Source organism: Thamnophis sirtalis, unplaced genomic scaffold (genome assembly GCF_051295495.1).
Source record: "Thamnophis sirtalis isolate CommonGarterSnake01/CBP01778 unplaced genomic scaffold, rThaSir2_p1.2 scaffold_3, whole genome shotgun sequence".
NCBI classification, from domain to species: domain Eukaryota; kingdom Metazoa; phylum Chordata; class Lepidosauria; order Squamata; family Natricidae; genus Thamnophis; species Thamnophis sirtalis.
The window spans coordinates 122,285,000-122,309,689 of NW_028261383.1; the positions used below are offsets into that span (position 1 = coordinate 122,285,000).

A 24,690-nucleotide genomic window follows, 5' to 3' on the forward strand; every position below is an offset into this window, starting at 1 on the left:
CTGAGCAACCAGTTCATTATATTGAGTCAATTTACCCTAGACTTTTCCATATAGAACTTCATTCACATTTTAGGAAGACCTAAATCTTGTTTGATGATTAAAAAAAATAAAAGTCGTATTTTCTATTATTTAATATTTTGATTTAAATTTCATTCATGCCTCTATATGATAAGTAGTCAAAATTTTAAGACACAAATACTGGATCAGGTGCAATATGAGGATGGTAGCCTCCCATCACTAATATAGAAGTTTAGAATGTGCTGTATTTCACACGCGAAGGTAAACAACTACTTCAAAATAGGCATGGACATTGCTAAATACATCCAGTAAACAGCAGAATAATACCTGTTAGAAATATCCTATGAGTATCAGCTACTCAAGGTGCAGTAGAGAGAGCTTTTGAGAAGTTTGGTGGTACGTTACAAGAGGTAGGAATGCAATATCTAGAAAGAACATCTTAAAGTGCAGAAATGGAGAAACCTGGATTACAGGAAGCTTTAGTTTGAATAAACACAATAATGCAAGGAAAAAGGTTTTCCAAAGATAAATATTGCCAACATCTACTTCAAGCAACATAGTTTCTAACCTGAGACATTGCTGAATTAAAATCAGCTGAAAGTGAAATGTAGTTCAGAACCAATATTTTAAAAGTGACTTTTGTAAAATCATTGCTGGGTGCTTGTGATAATTGAGAATTAAGTCTTATTTTAATGGTAAAGGTGTCCCCTGTCCAGTGGTGTCTGACTAGGGGGTGGTGCTCATCTCAGCTTCTTAGCAGAGGGAGCCAGCGTTGTCCAAAGATGCTTCTGTGATCATGTGACCAGCATGACTATGCTTAGGTACATGACAGCTATTTACTCACATTTGCATACTTTTGAACTGCTAGGTTGGCAGAAGCTGGGGCAAGTGTGAGCTCACCATTGCATGGTGCTCAGGGCTCAAACTCTGGCTATCAGCTTTCTAGCTGACAAGCTCAACGTCTTTAACAGCAGAGCTTAGAAAACACAATTTGTGCCTTCAAACTTGTGATTAAGAATGTAGTTCAGGTGCGTGTTTGACTCTTAATAAAATGCAGTAGCTGCACTGCTACCAGATAGCTTGCTTATGTCACTCCATATTACCGATGATGGCCTTTCCTCCTGGCTAGCAATCATAACAGAATAATCTCACAAAATATAGTTATATAGCTTCAAGCACTCAGTGGCAAAAACCTCTTAACATCCCAACCTGTCTAGTAATTCTCTGAAAGTTCATGATTTTAGTCCTTGTGATCAGTTACATTAGTGAATCGGCAAATTCCATAAGCTGTCTCTGCAGCTGCAGCATAAGCATCAACATTATTTTAAATAGAAAATAGTAGTTACTACGCAAAAGAAGCAAATCCCAGTCACCTTGATATCTTCCTCCTTTTAGCCAGATCCTGGATGCAGTGATTTGTGCATCCTTGAGTGCATGTTTTAACAGGAAGCAAGTGGCACACACTCTTAAACCATCATTGGACCCAACAGATAATGGATAATGAGCCAACGTGGCACAGTGGTTAGAGTGCAGCACTACATTGCTAGCTGCAGTTTGGCAGTTCAAATATCACCAGGCTCAAGGTTGACTCAGCCTTCCATCCTTCCCAGGTGGGTAAAATGAGGATTCAGATTGTTGAGTCAGGCAATATGCTGACTGTAAACCACTTAGAGAGGGCTGTAAAAGCATTATGAAGTGGTATATAAGTCTAAGTGTCATTGCTATTTGCTAACACTCATTCAGTCTCCAATGTCCCTTTTTAGATTGTCAGATGAGCTTCAAAGTGCCTTAGGGGAAGTGGATTTTCTGAATTTTGGGGCGTTGGATTTCAGGCCATGACACAGCACAGATCAGTGCTGTGTCAGTGGCACTGATCTTTGCTTGTAGATGAGTTCTGGCAGATTTGTGTTCAGTTTTTTTATTCTCCTTGACTTCTCAACAGCCTTCAGTATCATCAATCATGGTATCTATCTAAAGCAGGGACTAGGGTGCACAGTGTTCCCCTTTCTTCATGGCTGGTTCCAGTTGGTATTTCTGGGGAAAGAACTCAAGCTTGAGTTTCCTGATGTATTTCAAAGGTTCAATGCTGTTGTTAAAACATCTATATGAAGCCACTGGATGAATTCATTCACTGACCAGGGGTCAAATAATAACCACATGCTGATGATACTCAATTGAATAACAGACTGACCAATGCCTTCAAAATTTTCTCTTAATATCTGAAGATCGTGGGGTCTGACTGGGGAGAAACAGTTAAAGGACAACTCTGGCAAAACTTGGTGGTTATGTATTTTGGATTGCCCCAACGCCAAGGTCTTTCCACTTTCATCTCTTTGAGTTTGTTCTTCCCCAGACAAATGCAGCACGCAATAGGGAAATTTCTGGGTTCACAGTTGCAGCTCCATAAGCAAGTGGCAAATATGAGCAGAAATAACTTTTTCTTTAAAAGAAAAAACAAGAAAGTCCAGTTGTCTCCTGAAAAAGGCCCTTTGGGACTGGCTGGGGGGTCAAATTCTATACCCCTCAGAGAGGGTTCGCAACTTGGGAGTCCTCCTGGACCCACAGCTGACTTTCGACCATCATTTGACGGCTGTGACCAGGGGGGCATTTGCCCAGGTTCGCCTGGTGCGCCAGTTGCGACCCTACCTGAACCGGGAGGCTCTCACAACAGTCACTCGGGCCCTTGTGACCTCTAGGCTGGAATACTGCAATGTGCTCTACATGGGGCTGCCCTTGAAGAGCATCCGGCGACTTCAGCTAGTCCAGAACGCAGCCGCGCGAGTGATCGTGGGTGCACCTCGGTTCACCCACATAACACCTATCCTCCGCAAGCTGCGCTGGCTACCTGTTGATCTCCGGGTGCGCTTCAAGGTGCTACTTGTCACTCACAAAGCCCTTCATGGTAGTGGGTCTGCGTACTTGAGAGACCGCCTCCTGCCAATTACCTCCCTGCGACCAATTAGATCACATAGATTAGGCCTCCTCCGAGTTCCATCTGCCAGTCAGTGCCGACTGGCAACTACAAGGAGGAGAGCCTTCTCAGTAGTAGCTCCGACCCTTTGGAACGATCTCCCTGTGGAGATTCGTACCCTCACCACCGTCCAGGCCTTCCGCACAGCCCTCAAGACCTGGCTAGCCCGTCAGGCCTGGGGACAAAGATAATTGCCCCCACCCGAATGATGAATGAATGTTGCTTATTATTTTACTCTGTATTGTATGTGTTATTGTCTGTATATCCCCTTCCCTCATTTTATGTAAGCCGCCCTGAGTCCCCTCAGGGAAAAGGGCGGCCTATAAGTATTAATAAATACTCTAAATACTCTAATACTCTATGACCTGGGTGACTGAGAATCTCTACAGAGTATGAGCAGAAAGGTTCCAAGTGGGCCAATTGAAGCCATTCCTAGATTGAAGGATCCTAGATCCCGTTACCTCACATATCAACAGCTGAAATGTATTCCCTTGACAATCACTCAGAAGCTATAATTGATCCAGATTGTAGCAGCACAAACACTTGTGGTGTATCTCAGTACCCTGCAATTAGGCTGCTCAAACTGCACTACTGATAAACCCTAATCTTAAAACAAGGTCACCCGATGGGACTTGGAGGTCATTCCTTCTGTCATGGAGTCTATCCTCTGCAAAAGGATCCCCACTGAGGTTTGGGTCACCCCATCCTGCCATCCTAAAGACCAAATATTTGCCTCACATTCCAACTTAAGAAATGTGTCCATTATGGGAATTTTATTAATGAATTGGCATATTCTAGGTTATTTTTCTGTGTTATATTGAATGCTGCTATGAATTGGATGGCTTATACATTTGAAATATAAAGGAAGGAAAACAGAGATAATGAAATGAGAGTTTACTTTCTAATAGACTGATCAGGGAGAGTGGATTACCCTGAGCCCCCCAAAATGTTTGGCTTTGCGGTGGAGTGATATATAAACCACGTTTTATGGTCTAACACTCAGCGCAACCCAACTCTCACATTTTTCCTGGGAAGTTTACACGACCCAATATTTGATGAAGATGCAATATCCATCTGCAAATATTTGAAACCTCTTCTCAAAACAGCCCTTCCTTTGGTCTCTCCTTCCCTTCCCCCATGTTAAGGCTCCTAAGTGGGAATGGCCATCCCGGCGGCCTCGGCTTGTCAGGAGTGGCACCAGAGGCAGAGGGGGGCGGGCCCCGGCCAAGTGACGCGGGTGTTGTGAAACCCTATCCCGCTTTCGGCTTCGGAAGGGAAGGGATTTAACCGACCGCCGCTTTCAGGCAGCTGAATTCAGTCCAGCTGCTCAGTTGCCCGGCGGTGGCGGCTGCAGAAAGAGGAGGGGAAAAAAAGAAAGCACGAGGGGGCGACGACTCGCCATCGCAGTTTCCCGGTCAAATTGCGGCCAGTGCTGTCGGGGGTTGCCCAGCCGCCGGAGGCATGGATATAGCGGTGGACTTATACGTTGCAGTCCCGCTGCTTTTCACCGTCCTGGCCGTTATTCTAGCATCGGTCTTTGTCAGACTGAGATCCTCGGAAGAGGACAAAGCTACGGAGCCGGCGGCAAAAGAAGGGGAGGCCAAGGCGAGCGCTGCTGCGGGAGACCGGACGGACGGCGAAGCACTCCTGAAGGATGAGAGGGAACCGGAGGCGGCCGGAACGCAGCTTCGGAAAGAGAAAGGAGAAGAGGAGGCGGCGGCGGCAATAAGCAGAGAAGCTGGAAGGGACGCCGTAGAGGAAATAGGGGCTGCTGAAGAAGGGACAAACGAAGAAAAGGAAGAAGGGCTTCGGGAGAAGGGGAAAGGGGAGGTGGTCGAGGACGAGGCTGCCCCGGAGGCGGTGAAAGCAGAACAGCGGAGTCACGTTCAAGTGGAGCGGAAGGTGCCCGGTCAAGCGGAGAAGGATGCGGTCGTTGCTGCTCCGGTGGCTTTAGAAGAGCAAGAGGAGGACGAGGAAGAGGAGGACGAGGAAGAAGAAGACGAGGACGACGAGGAGGAGGAAAGCAAGGTAAGGATGCTGCGCCACGAGCAAGGGCGCTGCTGCCTTAGGCCACGCAGCGTGGGGAATCTGCGCCCATCCGTGTCGAGGCACGCGAGGAGGGAGAGCGGACAAGCACGCTCGAGCTGTCTGAAGCAAATTCTGCAAGCCAGCCAACCGTGATGAAAAGTCAGTTTTTGGGGCGGAGGGGGAGAGTGTAATTGGCGAATATGCTCTAATTATTTTTTTCCTTCGACGGTCCTCTATATTAGATCTCCCCTTTCTTAATTGCTTTTAGGACTTCGGGTCGCACGTGCCTCTTGCGTCAGAGCGGGAAGGGGGGCTTGAGAGCGAGGCTGGATTTGATCGGTTTTAATTCCAGCCTCGCCTTACGGTCTTGCTCTGTCTCGGTTAGGCGCCAACCACCAAACATTCCCCTAAAAAATATCCGTTACTACCCTCTCTTCCCCCTACGCTGCTACCATTTGCTGTAACCGGCTGAGGAAAAACCACCTGTTGCTCCAGAAAATGTGAACAGGGTCCTCTTAAAAGCAGTTGGATTGTAAAGTCCTCATTGCCGCCCACCTTCCTCCCTCAGGAACAAATAAAGACTGCAATTTAGTGGAGGTTGATAAGCCTTATCATAAGGCTTACCGTCAGTACGGCTTTGTGTATATAAAGTGGTGGAAGAACTAGGTATACGTAGTAGGTTTTTTTTTTTTTACTTGGGCTACTTTCAGAAAATCCTGCTTTAGGAGGAGCCTAGAGTTTTTCTCTCTTCCATATAAATTGCAAAGGTGGGGGAGGGAGGACTTGCAATCTCCTTTCTGCCTTTTGGCATAGTTTTAATAAAAATCCCCTCTGATGGCCCCTTTTGGCCTTGAGAAATTCCATCTCCCTGCTGCAGTTGGTATTTTTTTCTCTTAGTTGAGGAAGTGCGTGACAATCCAGGAATTCCTCTTTCCCCAGAAATGTGCCCTGGCTTAGCAATTGGCAACAGCATTCAAAAAATGGCTATCAATATCCTACATGGAGCTCTGAATTATAACCACTTAAAAAAGAAACTACCAACCCTTAAAGGGAGAGAGTGCCTTGCTGGAATGCTAGATTTAACCATGATTTTAAGAAGGGAAGTTAGCTATACTTGGCCAGTTCCAGAAAACAACAGATGTTTGCCATTTCTACCCTAAATGTGGTTGGATGCAACAGGAATTTGGTAGAAGTTTTCTAACAAATTTTAATCAAAGATGTATTTATTAAAATTTATTAGAAGCATAAAGCAGAATTAAATTAAGAGTTGAAATTTAAATTTGTTGGTCAGAAAAGATAGTGTCATTTTTTTTTCTCCACCACAGAATAATACAGATATCTTCCCATGATGTTTCCATCTTGGGTGACTTGAACAGTTCAGTTTTCTTGGTATTTCTAAAATAGGATGGGATTTCATTTTAAGAGGACCTATTTATGATAGGGACGTGGTGGCTCAGTGGCTAAGACGCTGAGCTTGTTGATCAGAAAGGTCGACAGTTTGGCGGTTTCAATCCCTAGTGCCGCGTAAGGGAGTGAGCACCCATTACTTGTCCCAGCTTCTGCCAACCTAGCAGTTCAAAAGCATGTAATAATGCAAATAGAAAAATAGGAACCACATTTAGTGGGAAGGTTCCGTGCGCCTTCAGTATTTATTCATGCCGGCCACATGACCACGGAGACATCTTCGGACAGCGCTGGCTCTTCGGCTTTGAAACTGAGATGAGCACCGCCCCCTAGAGTCAAAAATGACTTGCACGTACGTGCAAGGGGAACCTTTACCTTAGCCTATTTATGGCTTCAATATTAACAGTTCTAGACACTTGAGACTTAAATAGATGTTTGAGGAACTGAAGCATTCTAGAAGTGTAATCTGTCAGATTGGTCTCAGATGTGATATTAATCATTTAAATAGGCTCCTTTCTACAAGTTCAGATGAATTCTCATTCTCTCTCCCACCCACACTTAATGTACATGTTTCTGGATTTGCATTGAAAGCACATTTTTTCGCTAGCTCAAATCCTAATAGGTGTTACATTCTTCTGTTCAATATGCCAGCCTTGCCCTTTTCAGAATATGCCATTTCTTTTTTCAAACCTTTAATTTTCTCTTCTGAGAACAGCATGCTCAATCTTTACTGGGGTGGGATTTTTATTTGTTTTGGATGGGAAAGAGAATTATTATAGCCTCCTAATAGTTTTTCTCTTGTAAATGAATGGTGCCAATTTAATTACGGAAGGGAGAGTCATGCCTAAAGAGTGATTTTAATTTTGTTTCTGATTCATCCACTTCTCTTCCCTGCCTCTTCAGCATCTTTTAATCCAGCGATCCCTAACTTTTTGGGCACCAGGGACTGGTTCTAGGGGGGGATACCTCATGGGGGGGGGATTTCATGCACTATTTAGATCCGTAGCATGTGCAGATGAAGCTTTATTTGTTTGCATGGCCCAGTTCCTAACAGGCCTCAGCCTGGTATTGTTCCCTGCCCTGGAAGTTGGGGTCCCCTGTTTTAACTTACCAGAAATGAGGCTAATGAGAAGGGAACCAGTGATTCGCAAGCCACACAGAATTGTTATGTCAAAACCCAGCATGAGCTCCTAAACTTAAAGCCATGAAAAGAAAGACCAAATATCCATAAATATCCAACTCATAAAGTTGGAAGAAAAAGGCTTAGAATTTAAATTCTGGAGCAAAGATATATTTTGACTTTAATTTCTGCTTTCTGCAGATCTTTTGTATGTCTATGACTTCATTCTTGTTGCAGTAAAGAAACTATATTAGCCAAATGTGCTTATGGGACTTCTGCTGATTAGTCTGTTCCATAATTGAGGTTGATGGCTTGAGATCCGGAATCGTAGCATTATAGAGTTGGAAAGAACTGAAAAGATGTTAAGGCCATGCTCGAAAAAGCCAAACATAAAATTATTTCCAGTTGAATTCAGCATCTGCTTTGTTAATAGAGAAGCTTACCAATCTCTGGGCAAAACTTGGAAGTGATTTGTCATTGCCTTACTCCTGGGCAATGGTTCTCATCCTTGGCAATTTTAAGCTGTGTGGACTTCAATTCCCCAAATTCCTCAGCCAGGGAATATTGTCAAGGGAATTCTGGGAATTGAAGTGCACGCAGCTTAAAGATGCCAAGATTGGAAAATCGCACTGTAAGGTGCTTATTAACTATCCCATCTACCCTACAATCCTGGAAATCCCTACAAGTTTTCAACTAATAACCAGACCCAAACCGATTTTAATATCATAGCTCAGACAAAGCTATGCAATGGCTTTCAGCTCAGATTAAGACTTATTTTTGCTTTTCAAAGCAAACCATAGAATGAGTGTCTAGCCAGTTGTATTAAAAACATGCTGCTTGGGTCCAGACACCATTGTGCAAGAAAATGAAATTCCTCTCCCTTAATTGTTCCATCTCAAAAATAACCCGAATGATTATTTTTATACTCCAGCCTTGTGCTTCTGCCTCCGGGATCTGTTTATCTAGGCATAATTTCCCAGGAGAAACATTGGTGACATGGAAATGTTGCCCCGAAGCAAGTCTGCTGGTCAAGCTGTCCATTAGCCAGCTGGGCTTCTTAGCACTGCTTGAAGCTACCAGCAAGGTGCAGAGCATGGACCAGCCTCCCCAGGTGGAAACACACAGCGGAGCCTGTAACACACAACATTAACCAGCAGCCCCTAAGGTAAAAATGCTTGGATGGAACCTCTCTCCTACAAGGACTGCAGAAATATATCAGAGAAAGCAGAAGTAACTTCTGTTCCTTTTAAAAGAATGGCTGTTCTTTTTCTTCTTTCTTCCTCTTCCTCCTCCTCCTCCTCTTCCTCCTGCCTGTAGACTTTCTATGGAAACATTGATCCTGGGCAATATTTACCACCTCTTAATGAAAATATTGGTAGGTTGCTGGTATGTCTTGTTATATGATTATTGATGCAGACTAAAAGAATATAATGAGGACCCAGATTGTTGGGAGCAATATGATGACTCTGTAAACCGCTTAGAGAGGAGGGCTGTAAAGCACTATGAAGCGGTATATAAGTAAGTGCTATTGCTATTTACATCGCCTCTTAACCTACTGAGTTTCTCTTCACAAGCAAGACTGAAGTGGAAATGACTGTTTTGTTATCTTTGTCTGAGTTTGAATTCTACACACACCTGCCTAGCACATTAAGTATCTAATCCCATGATTAATTTAAGGTTCACAGTGTTGGGTAGATTATGGAACTTGGGTTCATTAAGTAAAGCATGGCTGTACACTCATATCTCTTTTTCCTAACTCCTCCCAAAAGATGTTCCTTACCATTATGACAGAGATTTCTTTGAGAAAAGTAGAGTTTTATAAAGTAAAGCTATCTGTTAATTTCTGTCCAGGCCTGTCTGAAATAGCATTTTCCTCACATCACATCAGAGCTCTCATTACTGTTTTCACCTACAATCATTTTCACAAAGCCAGCTGGTCGGTCAGTCCCTTCTCTGCCCAGGAGGAAGGCAATAGTGAATCACTTCTGAAATCTAGCCAAGAAAACTGCAGGGACTTGTCCATGCCTCCAAAAGCCACATCCTTAAAGCTGGCCCATGGGAGCAGGATTCTACCAGATGACTTCCCCATTGAGGTCACAGTGACCAGTCACTCTAGGGCAGCTTTCTTTGGTTGGATGCCTCCAAATGTCTCAGATGGCTTCCACCTTCTCCAGCCAGAAGGTCCACTAGCTGTCAGTGATAGGTTATACTTAAAATTGTTTGGAAGAGGCAAGACTGGAGAAGGCTAATTACCAAGCCTAAAAATAATCCTAGGAGTGAAATGCCCCCACCAATAGTTATTTGAGACCCCAGGGTTCTACTCTATTCTCTTCTTCCTCCAATTGTTCCCCAAAGAATAAGCATCAATGCAATTGTCTGCCCTCAGCCAAAGCATGAAACCAGTCTTCAAAAGGTACCCATATAAGGAGAGCTGAGTCTGGGACTTGGAGCCAGTTGCAGGCTGGGACCCTTGTTGGTGGTTATCGGCCCTATTTATTAAAGCTTGGCACTGGAACAGGCCAGGAGGAAAAGGAAATCCCCAAATCCTTCAGTTACTCCTTTTATTTTTAATACAAATAAATTTGTTTGTTTTAATGCAGTCGATGGTACTTTATGCAACAATGGGGACTGCACCAACATAGAACTAGATCTGGTGAGCAGTCCTTTGAGATAAGCTGCCCATCCCTTTGCTAGACCCAAATGGACCTCATGGGCTGGCTTAGGAGCCCATCTTCTCTGAGTCAATTGATACAGGCTATTCCAGAATAAGCTTGATTCCACTTTAGTCTAAGATCCCAAGTGATCTTAGTGGGAATGAAAAAGACTGCTATTTAGGGACTCCAGTTCTGTGCTATTCCAATAAATCTGGAAGTTGATCGGTTTGGAATGGCTGCTATAAAGACATTCCAAGCCCAGCCTTTATGCAATCTTTATGGAGCCTTGTATCTAATGTTCAGGAGTTCATGAAAGACTTTTTGGCAAGAAATCGCTGTCTGTACTGGCGCACACTGCTTTGGGCGAAAGGAGAAAAAAAGCAAATGTTATCATCCCTACCAACTATATTTGGATAAACTCAACAATTCACAGGCTGGCCTCAACAGTTAATCCTTGAGGGCATGTGACTCAGAACAGCTCAAAGGAAAAAAATCTGGATCTGGAAGTGCAGCATCCTTATCACTTCAGGGGGGAAATCAATGCAGCCTTATGATACGAAGAATCAGAGGAACCGTGTGTATCAGAGTGAAGGCCCCGTGGGGGATGAATGAGCAATGAGCTTGGCTGGAATCGGGATCAGAACATTTTGATTTAGGCTAATCCAGTCCTATTTAGGTCATTGGTTGAACTGGTTGGCGTTGTCCCTTTTCATCCAAACTATTCAAAAGGAGTTTTAAAGAATAATAAAACATATTAAAAGAACAGAGGTCTGGGGAAGAAAATCCCAGGCTATGAAGGATGTGTTACAATTTTAGAAATTGCACTCCAAAAGAATGCAACATATAGATAAACCCGACCTCCTCCTTTCTGAAGTTTATGAAGCCTACATTCTTTGGAATTTTTCAAGGCCGTTGATCAAAGGGCTAAAAAAAAAAAAAACACCCTGGAATGTGTTGGCTTAAAAACCTGCTGGTTTGTAGGAGGCTGGGATGTGTTTCCCTTTGCTACTGCCGCTAGAATTTGATTGCTAAATTTTTTTTTTAACAACTTAGATCAAAATAGGAGATAGTTTTAAACATTAGTCTCCCCTTCTGACTCTGTCCCACTCCACTGGATATTCAAAAGCAGGAGGGGGTGGAGAAAAATGGATGTATTCCTTCTCTGCCGTCCCCCAACAGTAGGAATAATAGCCCTATTTAAATTCTTTCGTCTGCCTGGCTTTTCTTGGCTGCCTTTAGAGGGAGGCTGTGCCTGACCAGCATCCAGAGGGAAGAGACATTTTTCTGTATTGACTTAAGTGCTTGAAAGGTTTGGGCTGGCGGGGCTCGGTGTGAGCTGGCGCGTGCCAAGCATCTTCTTGAGCAAGCTATTTGTTTAGCTCTCTCTAAAAGGGAGCCCAGGATTGGTGGCACTGGTCAAAATACTGTAGAGTGGAGCTGCCCTTTAGCCTTTGGAAACTTGACATCCTGAATGTTTCTAGCTAGAGCTAAAGTAAGCTTGTTTTTTTAAAAATAATTGAAATGTTAAAGTCTTGGAACAGATTGTGATTTCATATCATAATCTTTGACAACAAGCTGAATGTTTAGTCCTCTCCTTAAACTTGAAACATATTGCTTTGTACCAGTCCTCCCAATGCAGCCTATCTCAACCCAATTTCCTTAAAATCTAGTTGCATGATCACAGGAATTTGTCATCTTGGAGAAGGAGGCAAATCTAGTCAGTGTTGGTAGTTGCTTTCCAATCTCTGGCAGTTTTTTTATTTTCTTAACATGCAAAAAAGGATTAAATTTTCTTCCTTCCAGGCATAATTTCGTTGTGGAGTTACATTGTCTCGACTAACTATATCAATTTTGCATTCTTCACTGGGTCATTGACTTCATGCGGTCATTTTCTTGAAGCCTTTTTCAATACAAATATTTGATAATGTTATTGTTACCATTGTAAGATTGATAACCTCTGGAAAGATATTACTCTGCAGTCCTATTCTCATTCATCAGAGGAGAAATCCTCATTGGGGATGATTTCTGAGTAAATACATATAGGGAGCATGCTAGGAATCCGGACAGATGTACTCCAAGTTAACTGCATTTAAAAGGGAAGATCTCATTTTTGGTTCCACAAAAGAGGTATTTCTTGCCATTTCAAGTCAAACAATTGTTAACAGAAAGAAATGAAAAAAAGTAAGTGTTCATTGATTCTTGAGGAAGGAGAGATGGAAGAAAAGATGGGTCAGGATTGAATCTCTCTGAACCTAGAATTTCTGCACAATCTGAAAGTTTATATGCAGAAAAATGTGCAGGTTTTGTTTCACCAAGGACCAAACTTAGCATTATAAGCATACAAAAAACAGAAGGTGGTATATCACAGTTTGTTCAATTTATTCCAATGTTTAATAAACACATGTAAAATAGTGCAAGTGCTTTCATGTTACACACTGATAATTGGACTCCTCTAAAATAAAATAAGAGCTGAGCTTTTACCACATTGTCAAAGGAGAGGAAATGGAAAGCAGACATAAAATCCTTGCCCAAACTGTCTGCTTCATGCCAAAGATTAAGATATTACAAAATTGCTTCTACAACTTTGAAAATACATATTATTCGGAATAAATAAGTAGCAACAAAGGTAACAAAAAACTGAGGGAGGGAAACAACATTGGGAGGACAAATTGGGGAGTAGGGCATACAAGTGAGTCAGATACTGCAATGTGGGGCCAGGAGGTGGGGCAGAATAGTTGCTCCCAAAGGAGGAATGTAAATTTCTTTTTATCTAGATCTTATTTGGGGAGAAATATGACCACGTAACTACTTCTGAAGGCCAAGAAAAGGTTGGAGAAGGATTTACAGTACATGTTCCAAGTATAATGACATTGCATGTCTCCTGGCCAATTTGTAATCTAGACTGGCATGATTTATATCAAAAGAAGTTTACTGAATCAGGACTATTCTTCATTAATTTATTACTCTTTAGATACCTGGGTGCCATAATGTCAATGTCCCTTCTCCAGCAATATTAGTGCTTTTCTAAATAGGCAGATGGTCTCTCTTAATTGGATTGTTATAGCGGGAGACATAGACAAAACAATGACGGTCTTCTTTTTCTTTTAACAGGCTGGGGGGTATCATTTATCAGGATGTGTGTGAATCCAGTACAAATATTAACTAGTTAGCTAAAATATAGTCGCTAAATCTCCAGAATTTATGGATAAAGAGGTTGCTCATATGTTACACATTTAGCACCTTAATGTCATCCTTCTTCACATACAGGGAGCTGAGGGTATCCATGCATACTTTTATAATTTTATAGGTAGTCCTTGACTTATGATTACAATTGAGCCCAAAACCTATGTTGCTAAGTGAGACATTTGTTAAGTGAATTTTGCCTCATTTTATGACTTTCCTTGCCACATTGTTAAGCAAACCATTGCAGTTGTTAAGTTAGTAACATGGTTGTTAAGTGAATCTGGCTTTCCCATTGGTTTTTGCTTGTCAGAAGGTTGCAAAAGGCGATCACATCCTGCGACACAGCAACTTTCCTAAATATAAAGTAGTTGCCAAGCATATGAATTTTGTTCACCTGTCCATTGGGGATGTGCAACCGTGAGAAATGGTCAGAAATCACTTTTTTCCAGTGCCATTGTAATTTTGAACGCTCACTAAATGAACTGTTGTAAATCAAGAATTACATGTTATTGTACTTGATAATGTTGTAAATACAGTACTTTGCAATGTAGATAATAGACACGCAAGAAGAACAGGCCATGCCTAGATGCTGGCATGTTTAGCAACAGAAATTAATGGTCAGCATGAATAAACTACCACTAGCTTTGGAACCTGCAACAAGGCATAAACAGTAACAAGAGTTGGAAGGAACCTTGGAGGTCATCTAGTCCAATCCCCTGCTCACGCAGGAGATCTGTTCTAGGGATTCAAACCGCCAAACTGCCAACCTTTCCGATCAGCATGGTGCCATCAAAACAAGTGTATCAAGATACTACCATATACACTACGTAAATCTGATTTCATGACGTGTGTGATCATACAACCCATTCAAAGGCCTGTTGCTAGGTACAAATGAACTTTTCTGAGTTCAGTACAGGTAACATTTTTCAAATGAGTCAGTTCATAATTTTAAGGCAGGGATTTGAGCAAATCTGGATGATTTAGAGCACGGGGGCAAACGCAAGGCCCGGGGCCCAGATCCAGCCACCGGGGTGCTTAGATCTGGCCTGCCGGACCGCTCTGGAAACAGCGAAGGACTGGCCCGCGGTACCTCTGCCAGTGAAAACTGAGCTTGTGAGGGCCGTGTGCAGCCCTCCTGAGCTCCGTTTTTGCTGGCAGAGGTTGCAGGATGCCATCACAGCCAAAAACGGATCTCATGAGACAGTTTTTGCTGGCAGAGTGCTCAGGCCACCACAGACGCTATTGACACGAGTGACGAGCTGGCCATGTCCATCCTGGCCCACACTACCCTGATGCATCCCTCAATGAAATCAAGTTTGATGCCCCTGATTTAGAGTAAGGGAGAATGATCTGTGAAAATAAAAATAAGCGAATGCAGGATACTGAACCCTAGCTTTGGTATTCAGGACAAATTCCAACATACTTGCAAGTTTGTCATGTGTATGATTCATTCTGGCTGAGTTTATACACCAGGGTGCAACTTCACATTCTTTGTTGCCTAAAACTCATCAAGTGACTCACAGTAGATGACTCACTGGTAAATCGGTCAGCTCTATTGAAAAATACTGTGTTTGAGCTCTATTTATGGTGTTTGAACTGTGATGGTCCATTCACATAATATGCATAGACACAATTCCTTCAATGAACCATATATGCACATGGAAAAGCCCATCTGTGGATAAACTAATCTTTGAATTTTATCCCAAATTACATGAAAAGTACACCATGCAGAGATAACCTGGCCTGTATTTTTCATGGCATTTTGTTAAAAATGCAAGGGTCAACTTATCTGAATAGGCTTATACATGAATATGGATGGATGAAGATATAGATATATAGATATTTTTAAAATATTGCCATATATACTCTTAGATAAGCCCATCTGTGGATAAGTTGAACCCAACTTTTTGTGTGCATTTTGGCAATTAAAATCCTTGGTTTATCTGCTAGTGCAGGGGTCTGCAACCCCCAGCTCTGGAGCCACATGTCGCTCTTTCATCCCTCTGCTGTGGCTCCCTGTCGCTCAAAATATGCATCACAATTGCCAATGTACGATATCCGCTGGCATGCGATTTTTTGAGGTTTTCGACTCATCTTTTGTCAAAAAGGTTTTGTGGCTCCTGGTGTTTTCTTTTCTGTGGGAGATGGGTCCAAATGGCTTTTTGAGTGTTTAAAGTTGCCGACTCCTGTGCTAGTGAATACTGATATATGATCCTTCCTTCCCTGTCAATGGTTTATTTACCTTGAATCAGAAAGAAAATATAGTTCACCTTTGCCAAGTGGCCAACTGGCAGGGGAATTCATGTCCTCTTCTCACAAAATGCCTTTGGAGAATGTATGTGTCATAACTCAAATGTAATCTTTCAGCTGTTCAGAAGCATATTGTAGTTTTAATAAAACAGAGTCCCTGTTTTTAGCCATTGCCCCATTCCTCACCATCTTTAGTGTTTTATGTGGGTTTTTCATGTGTTTAGCATCACATCTGATGAAAAATTCTGGAGAGTGATGGGATGCCAATTGCAACCTTTCAATTGGTTCTAATAAAGGTATCCCCATCATATATGTACATGTTTTTTTAATAAGTAGCATAATTTAAAACAGTATTTCCTACTTACTGTTCTCTGAGATGTTGGCAGTGGTATGACTGGCGATAAAGGGACCAAAGTGCAGCCTAGCTGAAGCCAGCATCAGGTTAGGAAAGATCTATTTAGATTCTGAATTCCCTCTTGAGACAGACGATTATTCATATTTTTATCTATCTGGAGGGTTACTTCTCTTACCCATCCCGAAATGCACCAGATTATCTAGGTGGAAAGTGTCTGCAATGCTTTGCCAATATTATTATTTTTTCCTATTCAGAATCATTGACAATGCAGGTAGTCCTCAACTTATGACCACAATTGAGCCCAAATTTTCTGTTGGTAAGACAGTTAATTGAGTTTTTCTCCATTTTATGACCTTTCCTGCCACAGTTGTTAAGTGAATCACCACTATTGTTAAGTTAGTAACATGGCTGTTAAATGAATCTGGCCTCCCCATTTTACTTTGCTTGTCAGAAGCGTGCAACCAGAGGTGGTATTCAGCAGGATCTGACCAGTTCTGGAGAACCAGTAGTGGAAATTTTGAGTAATTCAAAGAACTGGTAAATACCACCTCTGACTGGCCCCGCCCTCATCTATTCTCTGCCTCCCAAGTCCCAGCTGATCAGGAGGAAATGGGGATTTTGCAGTAACCTTCCCCTGCCACACCTACATCAACCACGACATGTCACGCCTACCAAGCCACACCCACAGAACCAGTTGTAAATTTTTTTGAATCCCATCACTGGTGCAAATGGTGATCACATGACCACCACCCCCAAGGCATTGCAATTCGTCATTAATATGAATCCGCTGCTAAGCATCTGAATTTTGATTGCGTGACCAGGGGTTACTGCAAAAATCGTAAGTATTAAAAATGGTCGTAAATTACTTTTTTCTATGTCGTTGTAACTTCAAACAGTCACCAAATGAACTATTGTAAGTCAAGAACTACCTGTATATTACCAAATGAAAGGCATGAATAATACATTCTAGACTCCTGGCAGTAAAAAATGGCTTATTGAGAGTGAGAGGGACAGAGTTACACTGACTAGGTCTGAATCATGCAAAATATAGAATAATTTCCTTCAGATTTTGGTACAGCCACAAGTATTTTCTTTCCATCCTACTGAATGCAGCATGTTTCCCTTGTTAACAGGAAAGGTATGTTGTGGTTTATCTAGGTTGTGTCCAGCTCTCTTAAACCAGATTTGCTCATCCTTTTGTCAGCTGGTAGGATTACTGGAAGACCGGAAAGTCTCTGCTGATCTTGAAGCTTGATTTCTTGGTCACAGAGATTGCCTGAACAATTCTTTCATGAGATAACACAATGGCAATGTCATAATGACAACTTGTGAAGTTGGCCACAGCTCCTTGTTGGAAGGGAAAGTGAGCAGTTTACAGTATACATATGGTGCAAATGGAGCTGGCAGCAATTAATAATTAAAATCCTTACATCCTTCTCTTGTCCTATGAGCTGGATCATATTTCTCCTCCATGCTTCTTATGTGTTATTCAAGCTTATAAAGCTCCCAGGAAGAAGCAATTTTGAGAAGGGCCTGCTATCCTACTGAAAGCTACTGCAATTCTGATACAGAAGTTTGAGCTCAAGCAAAAATGCCGCTTTGTATCTTAAGGGCTCCTGCTTTCCCTTTCATGAGACTTCCGGTGCAGAGGTGGTTATTCAGCAGGTTCTAACCAGTTCTGGAGAACCAGTAGCGGAAATTTTGAGTAGTTCAGAGAACTGGTATATACCACCTCTGACTGGCCTCACCCACATCTGTTCTTTTCCTCCTGAGTCCCAGCTGATCGGAAGGGGATAGAGATTTTGCAGTAACCTTCCCCTGGAGTTGGGAGGGAATGGAGATTTTACAGTAACCTTCCCCTGCCATGCCCACAGGAAAAAAAAATTGAATCCCACTACTGGTCTGGTGCCTACCGTATGTCCTACTTGAGCTGAACTTCATGAAAGGGAACAGATTGGCCATTGACTTACCAGTAAGAGATCCTCAGAAGCCCATCTGTCTTTCATACCATGTATTTCTTCTCGTGCTATTTTCTCCACACACTCAGCTCAGTGGCTGCCTCAGACAGCAGGCACCATGACCCTGAACCCTGGCAAACTGTGATAAGGTGGGGAGCTGGATGTCATACCTGACTAAAACAGTCACTGAAGAAACTTCCCCATTGCCAGAGATGAAGTAAGTTTTCTTCAATTGTTATACATAGAACATGGAAGGATCAATTTTGTGTTTTGCGTCAAGCAGCAGAATGTCACGGGCCCTTCGTTCCTCATTATGCCCTGGAGAAATTCTTGTTCATTCTAAGCTCTGTTACACCTACACATACTTGTACAGAAAGTAGGCCTGCTAGACATAAATACTTTCTACTCATTCCAACCTATTAAACTTAAGAACATTGTGTTTCTGTGAGCTGAAAATAATTTCAGGCAGGATACATTTGTGCTGTTTTTCGCATTTGGTAGTTATTAACCCAAGGTTGCCATTTTTCTTAAAAACAAAACAGGAATTAGCTCCAGAGCAAAGACAGAATATGCAATATCCTATGAGGCCCAGCTCAACTACTTAGCCATTCAGCTCTGCCTTGAATGTGAAAACTTTGCTTGCCATCTGGTGACCTTAGCTATTACTGTAAAAAAAGAGCATAATAAGTGAGGCCACAGATTGTTATATGTTTATAAATCAACATAAATTATGCAAATCCTAAAATATACCAGTACACAAAGGCTTCTCTTTCATTGCTTCCTTATGAAGGAATTGGACAGATTGTCTTTTTTTCAGAGAGAGGAAACAGCTGGAGCATTTGAGTAAAGCATATTTACTGGAATATGCTCCGAGTTCCAAACTCAGGTTTTATAATTTGATTTGAATAGCTGCCCATCTCAAACTAATGACTCTGGTTGTATAAACACTATTTGGGCAGACAGTGGCCCCTGAGAAGCATATCTCAGCTGCCCAGTTTGTCAGCTTCTAGCAGAGTGCAGAAAATTGGTAGGCATTTCCCTGCTGAATTTCAGTGACCCTACAGCAAGATTACTGGAACAGTTAGATTTGGATGAGGCTCCCTAACTAACCTGCACACTCCTTCTCAATATTGTTCTTTTCTCATTGGAAAAGGGAGATGCTATTAGCAGCAACACAAAAACACCATCTTGTATCAGGATCACTAAAAAGAGCAAGGATGAAAATTTACTTATCTCAACGAGATATTAAATGTAATTTTAAGATAGGATGTGAATATAGAGGCAGGAAAGGGTACAAATATGAGCTGAATGGATTTGCTTCTTTGAGTCCAAAGCCTCCAAAAAGTGATATGTTGATGATATTTGTACCTAGACATGTTCTGTATATGTACAGTATGGCAAGTTTAAGAAGTGTGGCAACTTCCCTCAATCATTGGAACTGTTGGTTGATTTTTGGCAATTATATATCCATCAAAGCAGAAAGAAGAAGGTTCTGGCTCTTCAATTAGGCAAGGTGAGACAGCTCCCTGCTGTTTAGGATGTGGGCAGTGCAACAGTCAGAAGAATAAGGGGGCATCAGAAATGCTGAGGGAGAGAGCTCTGTATATGACATGGCTTTTGCTACTGCCCTCTGACACGGTCAGATATCACATCACCTGCACCGAAGTAAAAATGACTGTGGGAAGGAAATGCTATGTTGCTCAGTCTTGAAATGTTCTTCAGCTGGCCTAGTATATCCAAGGAGAGACCTGTTCCTCACCTTGTTTCTGTCCCTCCTTGCCTCAAAGCTTTCCCAAAAATGGAACGACACACGAGAATAAAAAAAGGAAGATAGGAAACCAGAAAGGAAGATTTTCATTGATATACTTTCCAGATAATGACCCTTCCATTAACCTAGATCTCTCCAAATGTTGGATATTTCAATTTCCATCACCTGACTTTGTCAGGATCTGAGGTGATAGGAGTTATAGACTCAATATTTGGGGTACAGTAGTCGGATAGAAACATTTTATATGGTTCATAAAATGTGTGAATGAAAATAGAATTTCATTGATTTTTTTTTCCTCAGGTACTTCCCTCCATTCTTTTTTCTTACTAATGAAACAATTGGTCTTCCCCTCATATTGTTCTGTTTGGCATTGCAACATTATTATTTTTTTAATCATTTTCCACCTTTCACATTTCAGTAGTTCTTTGGTAGACTGCAGAACATCTCTGTGTCTAAACATTGTGGCTCATTCTGGGTTTGGCTAAGTACCTACAGCTTATTATGTCATAGTTTTGCTTTAATTACGGTTTACTGAATAAACCACAATTGGCAAAATTCAAGTGCAGCATTGTGGTTGGATTCACAACACTAAACCCAATCCTAACAAACTGCATTAGAGTGATTGGAACCTTGATCTGAACTAACTGAAATCAAAGGTTTTTAAGTGGCCAAGATCAATGCGACTTTAGATTAATTCATACAAGGGGCTGCAATTTCCAGTGACAGCTTGTACATGGGCAGTTCACTGTCTCAAACTTAACAGGCAGGTGTCACTTTGCCCCAGGAGGAAATTATGCATGGGTGCATGCTGTACGCCTGTGTGAGGGAGGTAACTATTCATTAGTTAGCCCTCTGCCTCTCCAAGGGTTCATTTTAAAAAGTGATCTGGAAGACTGTGCCTGGTTGTCATTAGCCAAGCAAATATGTCCAAATGCAGGGCAGCAGGCAGCCTTAGTCCCTCAGAGGCAGAGACCACCTCTGACAGGCACAGCCATGTGGAAAATGAATTGTGCTAGACAACAGCAGTCCTATTTTCCAATAAACTGACATTTCCCCCTGCAGAGTCAGCTGCTTGCAAACACACTCCTTGCTTTTCAAGGAGACGGGGCTCTGATTAATGAGCAAAGGGGAGATGTTATTTCAGCTGCTCTGAAGGGGTTTCTCCTTGGGGTAGGCAGGAGTTTTAAGAATCAGAGATTATATATATATATATAGCATTCCAATAAGGAGGAGTGTTGGGAATTATTGCTAAACATTAAACTAGACATGGATTAGAGGAATAAATAAGAGGGAAATCAAATAATTTAGCTGACAAGTCCAATTAAGAATTGTGGTATTGTTGGATATGCATATTTCATTTAAGAAAATGCAGAGTCTGTGTGATTTCAATGAAAATGTACAGAAGACTTACAAAAAGAAAATCCATCTCAACATGCATAATTGTTTAGTTTCTATATAAATGGTATGGCAAAATAGAGCTGCATTTCAGCAACTTTAATAGTGGATAATCTGAATTATGGCCTCCTTTCCATTACCACTCCAATTCTTATAAATTATGGAATTACTTTATTTTCTTTTTCCTCTCGGCACTCATGAACTGGAGGGTTTTTGTAGGCTCTTGCATACTTCTGGGGGGAAAAAGATTTTTAAATCTCAAATAGCAAATGGGGCTAGCTAGACTCCGTAGCTCACACTCCTGAATATGAAATGATGAGATCAGGCCACACATCCAGGCTGTTGTAATGCCTTCCTTTGTTAGAGCAGCTAGGATGGATGCCAGATGCCAGCAGTGAGTCCAATTAGTGGGGCCTTAATAAGCTATTGTCCATTTTCTTTTAGGAGCTGGGAATTCAGAAAACCTGGTCCCTGTGTACATAGGAAATAATGCTTGATTTCCTCCTAACACGACATCTCTGGGAAACAAGCCACATGTTTTTGCAGGCATTTCCCCAAATTAAAACAAGGCTGTATTAGAGATTTAAGGTAGTCTTTTTCAACTAATCAGCTTTTAATATAAGTTGACTACAATTCCCATCTTGCTGCTGAAGGTGAGAGGGCTTGTATCTAATAAAAGTAATAATAAATGGAACCAAGTATCTGACTACCGTGTTTTATCTTAATAGCTCATCTTCCTAAGTAACCTTCATTCCATGATCCAAATTAACTTATCTCTCAAAATCCTAGCCCTTGAAAGCAAGAAATGCAATCCTTCTAAAACAGAGTTTCTCAGCCTTGGCAATCTGGAGATGTGTGGACTTCAATTCCGCAGCCAGCATGTCCACCAACCACACATCAAGTTGCCAAGGTTGAGAAACACTGTTCTAAAATATTACATATTTTAATACACTGGGAAAATGTGGGCCAGCTTTTATATTATTATTGAAAGGATTTCAGGGACTGTGGAAGTACACTTGGAGCTTCATATAAGCCAGCTGTTACAGACACACAGACACACACCCTTTGTTGTAAAGGGCACCTTCTGCAGTATGCATCTGCCTTTCTTCCATGATGAAGCCCAAGAAGAAATAGGGGAAGGTCTTTTATCCACATGCCAACTAAATCCAGCCCTCTTTAAGGGGTACATTGTATGTCTCCAAACTAAACTCAGACCCCATTTAGGGATTTTTATCCTAATGCTAAATCATCTTTTGAGTGAGTTTGGTCATCCAAGGCCCCTAGTGATTGCCTTATATTCAAGTTTAATCATTTAAGAGAGACTTGTCAAAAATAATGGTTCTTGCAGAACCCTCTTCATCTCATCTTCAAAATGGCAGCATTGTTCAGAAACCAGTTTTAATGCCTTTGGAACTGACAAACATCTCACTCAACCGAGCTTTGCAAGTGGTGATGACAGGGCTTTTTAAAGCAACCAAACACTAAATTCCAACAAGGCTATGACATGGATATCCATGAGCCAAGGTGGCGCAGTGGTTAAATGCAGCATTGCAGGCTACTTCAGCTGACTGCAGTTCTGCAGTTCGGCTGTTCAAATCTCACCGGCTCAGGGTTGACTCAGCCTTCCATCCTTCCGAGGTGGATAAAATGAGGACCCGGATTGTTGGGGGCAATATGCTGACTCTGTAAACCGCTTAGAGAGGGCTGAAAGCCCTATGAAGCGGTATATAAGTCTAACTGCTATTGCTATTGCTATTGCTATATCCTTTCCAAAACAAAACAATCCTAATCTAAATATTTGACTTTACAAAGTGAAATTGCAGCCTATCCTATGATACTTTATATGTGAACAAGCTGTATTTTTCTGGGTATAAAATGGAAATACTGCTTGTGGTTCCACAAAGACCATGAGGACAAAAAATATTTGATAATTAAATATAATTAAAATGTTAAAGAGAGGAATGCATGATATTGAACTTCTGGTACTCATAAACACTATAGTATAAAAGAAACAGATTCTTCAAGAAGAATTAGATTTATTAGTTGGTATCTGCAGGAAGCCTTTCTCAGTTGCAAGTAATAAAGGCAAAGAACATTGGTGGGAAATCTTCAAGGCTACACAGTCAGTTCCCAAGCGGCCAATCTAGGAGTTGAAGATAGGCTCTTTTGGACTCACAATCCTGAGTGGTTACTAATGAATCCAGCAATTCCTGGTTTCTAAGCTGATATGGAATCTATTTATGCTATCAATGCCCAGGTGAAATGATGTTTATCATTAGGCAAAGGCAATTGGAGGTCTACTGTTAATGAACTAGATTAGAAATGAGTTAAAAACAGCAGACTCAAACAAGCTTGCAAAGCATCTCAAGAGGATAGGCTGGGTGAGGCCCAGAAGACCATGTCAGCTCCTTTCCTTATTACTGCATAGAGAGTTGAGACTATTATAGAAGGGGAAGAAATAGTAGATTTACAAAGAATTTATCCAGAATTTGTTCAAATCTAAATACCCAGTTGGGAATGCTGGCAGCTTGATGTAATTGTAGATAATAGTTACTGGGAGAAGTAATATTTCAATTCTTTGTTTGCTAAATCTATTATTTGAGCAAAAACACCCCCATTTCTTGATATAGCATGACAATGAAATAAGCTTATATTAAATTGACTGTGTAGAGAAAGGAAGGAACGGGGGCTTTCTGAGCTACCAAAAGTTTTGCAAAAACACAAGAGACATAAACTCAAATAAATCCCAGCCCTCTAGCTACTGAGTTACTGGAATGGTGGCAATAAGTTGATGATTTTCCAATCTATTTCCATAGTTAGAATAAAATCAGCCTGGAATAAGTTGAGAAAAGATCTGTCAAAAAGTTATTTTGTAGACATTGGGCACTGAGGCTATAGGATGTCTGTGGAAAGAGAGAAGTCTTTCCTTACCTGTCAGCCCTTCAAGAAATGCCAGGAAACAGATTCTGCAAGTTTGACTATAATTATACTGAGCTTGTCGATCAGAAAGATCGGCAGTCCGGCGGTTCGAATCCCTAGCGCCACATAATGGAGTGAGCTCCCATTACTTGTCACAGCTTCTGCCAATCTAGCAGTTTGAAAGCATGTAAAAATGCAAGTAGAAAAAATAGGAACCACCTTTGGTGGGAAGGTATCAGCGTTCCGTGCACCTTTGGCATTCAGTCACGACCACGGAGATGTCTTTGGACAGCGCTGGCTCTTCGGCTTTGTAATGGAGATGAACACCGCCTCCTAGAGTCGGGAATGACTAGCACATATGTGCAAGGGGAACCTTTACCTTTAATGATGTACAGGTTGTAACTACATAATCCTGAAAGCCTAATAATGTCTTTCCTTCACTCCCTCTCCTCAATTTAAGTTTTGTAACTATTTCTTCATAATTGCTCTAATCTGCCTTGGATTACAGAATAACATTTTAGGATGGGAGAAATATTTCAATCTCCAGGTATAGGGAAAGCAGTACCAGGATGGAGCTTGTCAGATAGACAAAGAAAAAAAAGATTCAGAGATGAAAACATTCTTAAAATACATTTGTTTGCTTGCCTCTTTCTGATGCAAGATCTTG

General features: G+C 41.6%; 1 protein-coding gene across 3 annotated transcripts in view; it reads left to right on the top strand.

Moving 5' to 3' along the window:
- Window positions 1-4,242: 4,242 nt before the first annotated feature.
- MXRA7 (matrix remodeling associated 7) overlaps window positions 4,243-24,690 on the top strand; it is a 60,905-nt gene continuing 40,457 nt past the window's right edge. The window contains exon 1 of one of the 3 annotated variants that reach the window (XM_087709871.1): window positions 4,243-5,017. In XM_087709871.1, the coding sequence (XP_087565997.1) occupies window positions 4,451-5,017 (567 nt within the window). In that variant the 5' untranslated portion in view covers window positions 4,243-4,450. The remainder of the gene's footprint in view (window positions 5,018-24,690) is intronic. The other 2 variants (XM_087709874.1, XM_087709872.1) reach the window with 2 other exon arrangements.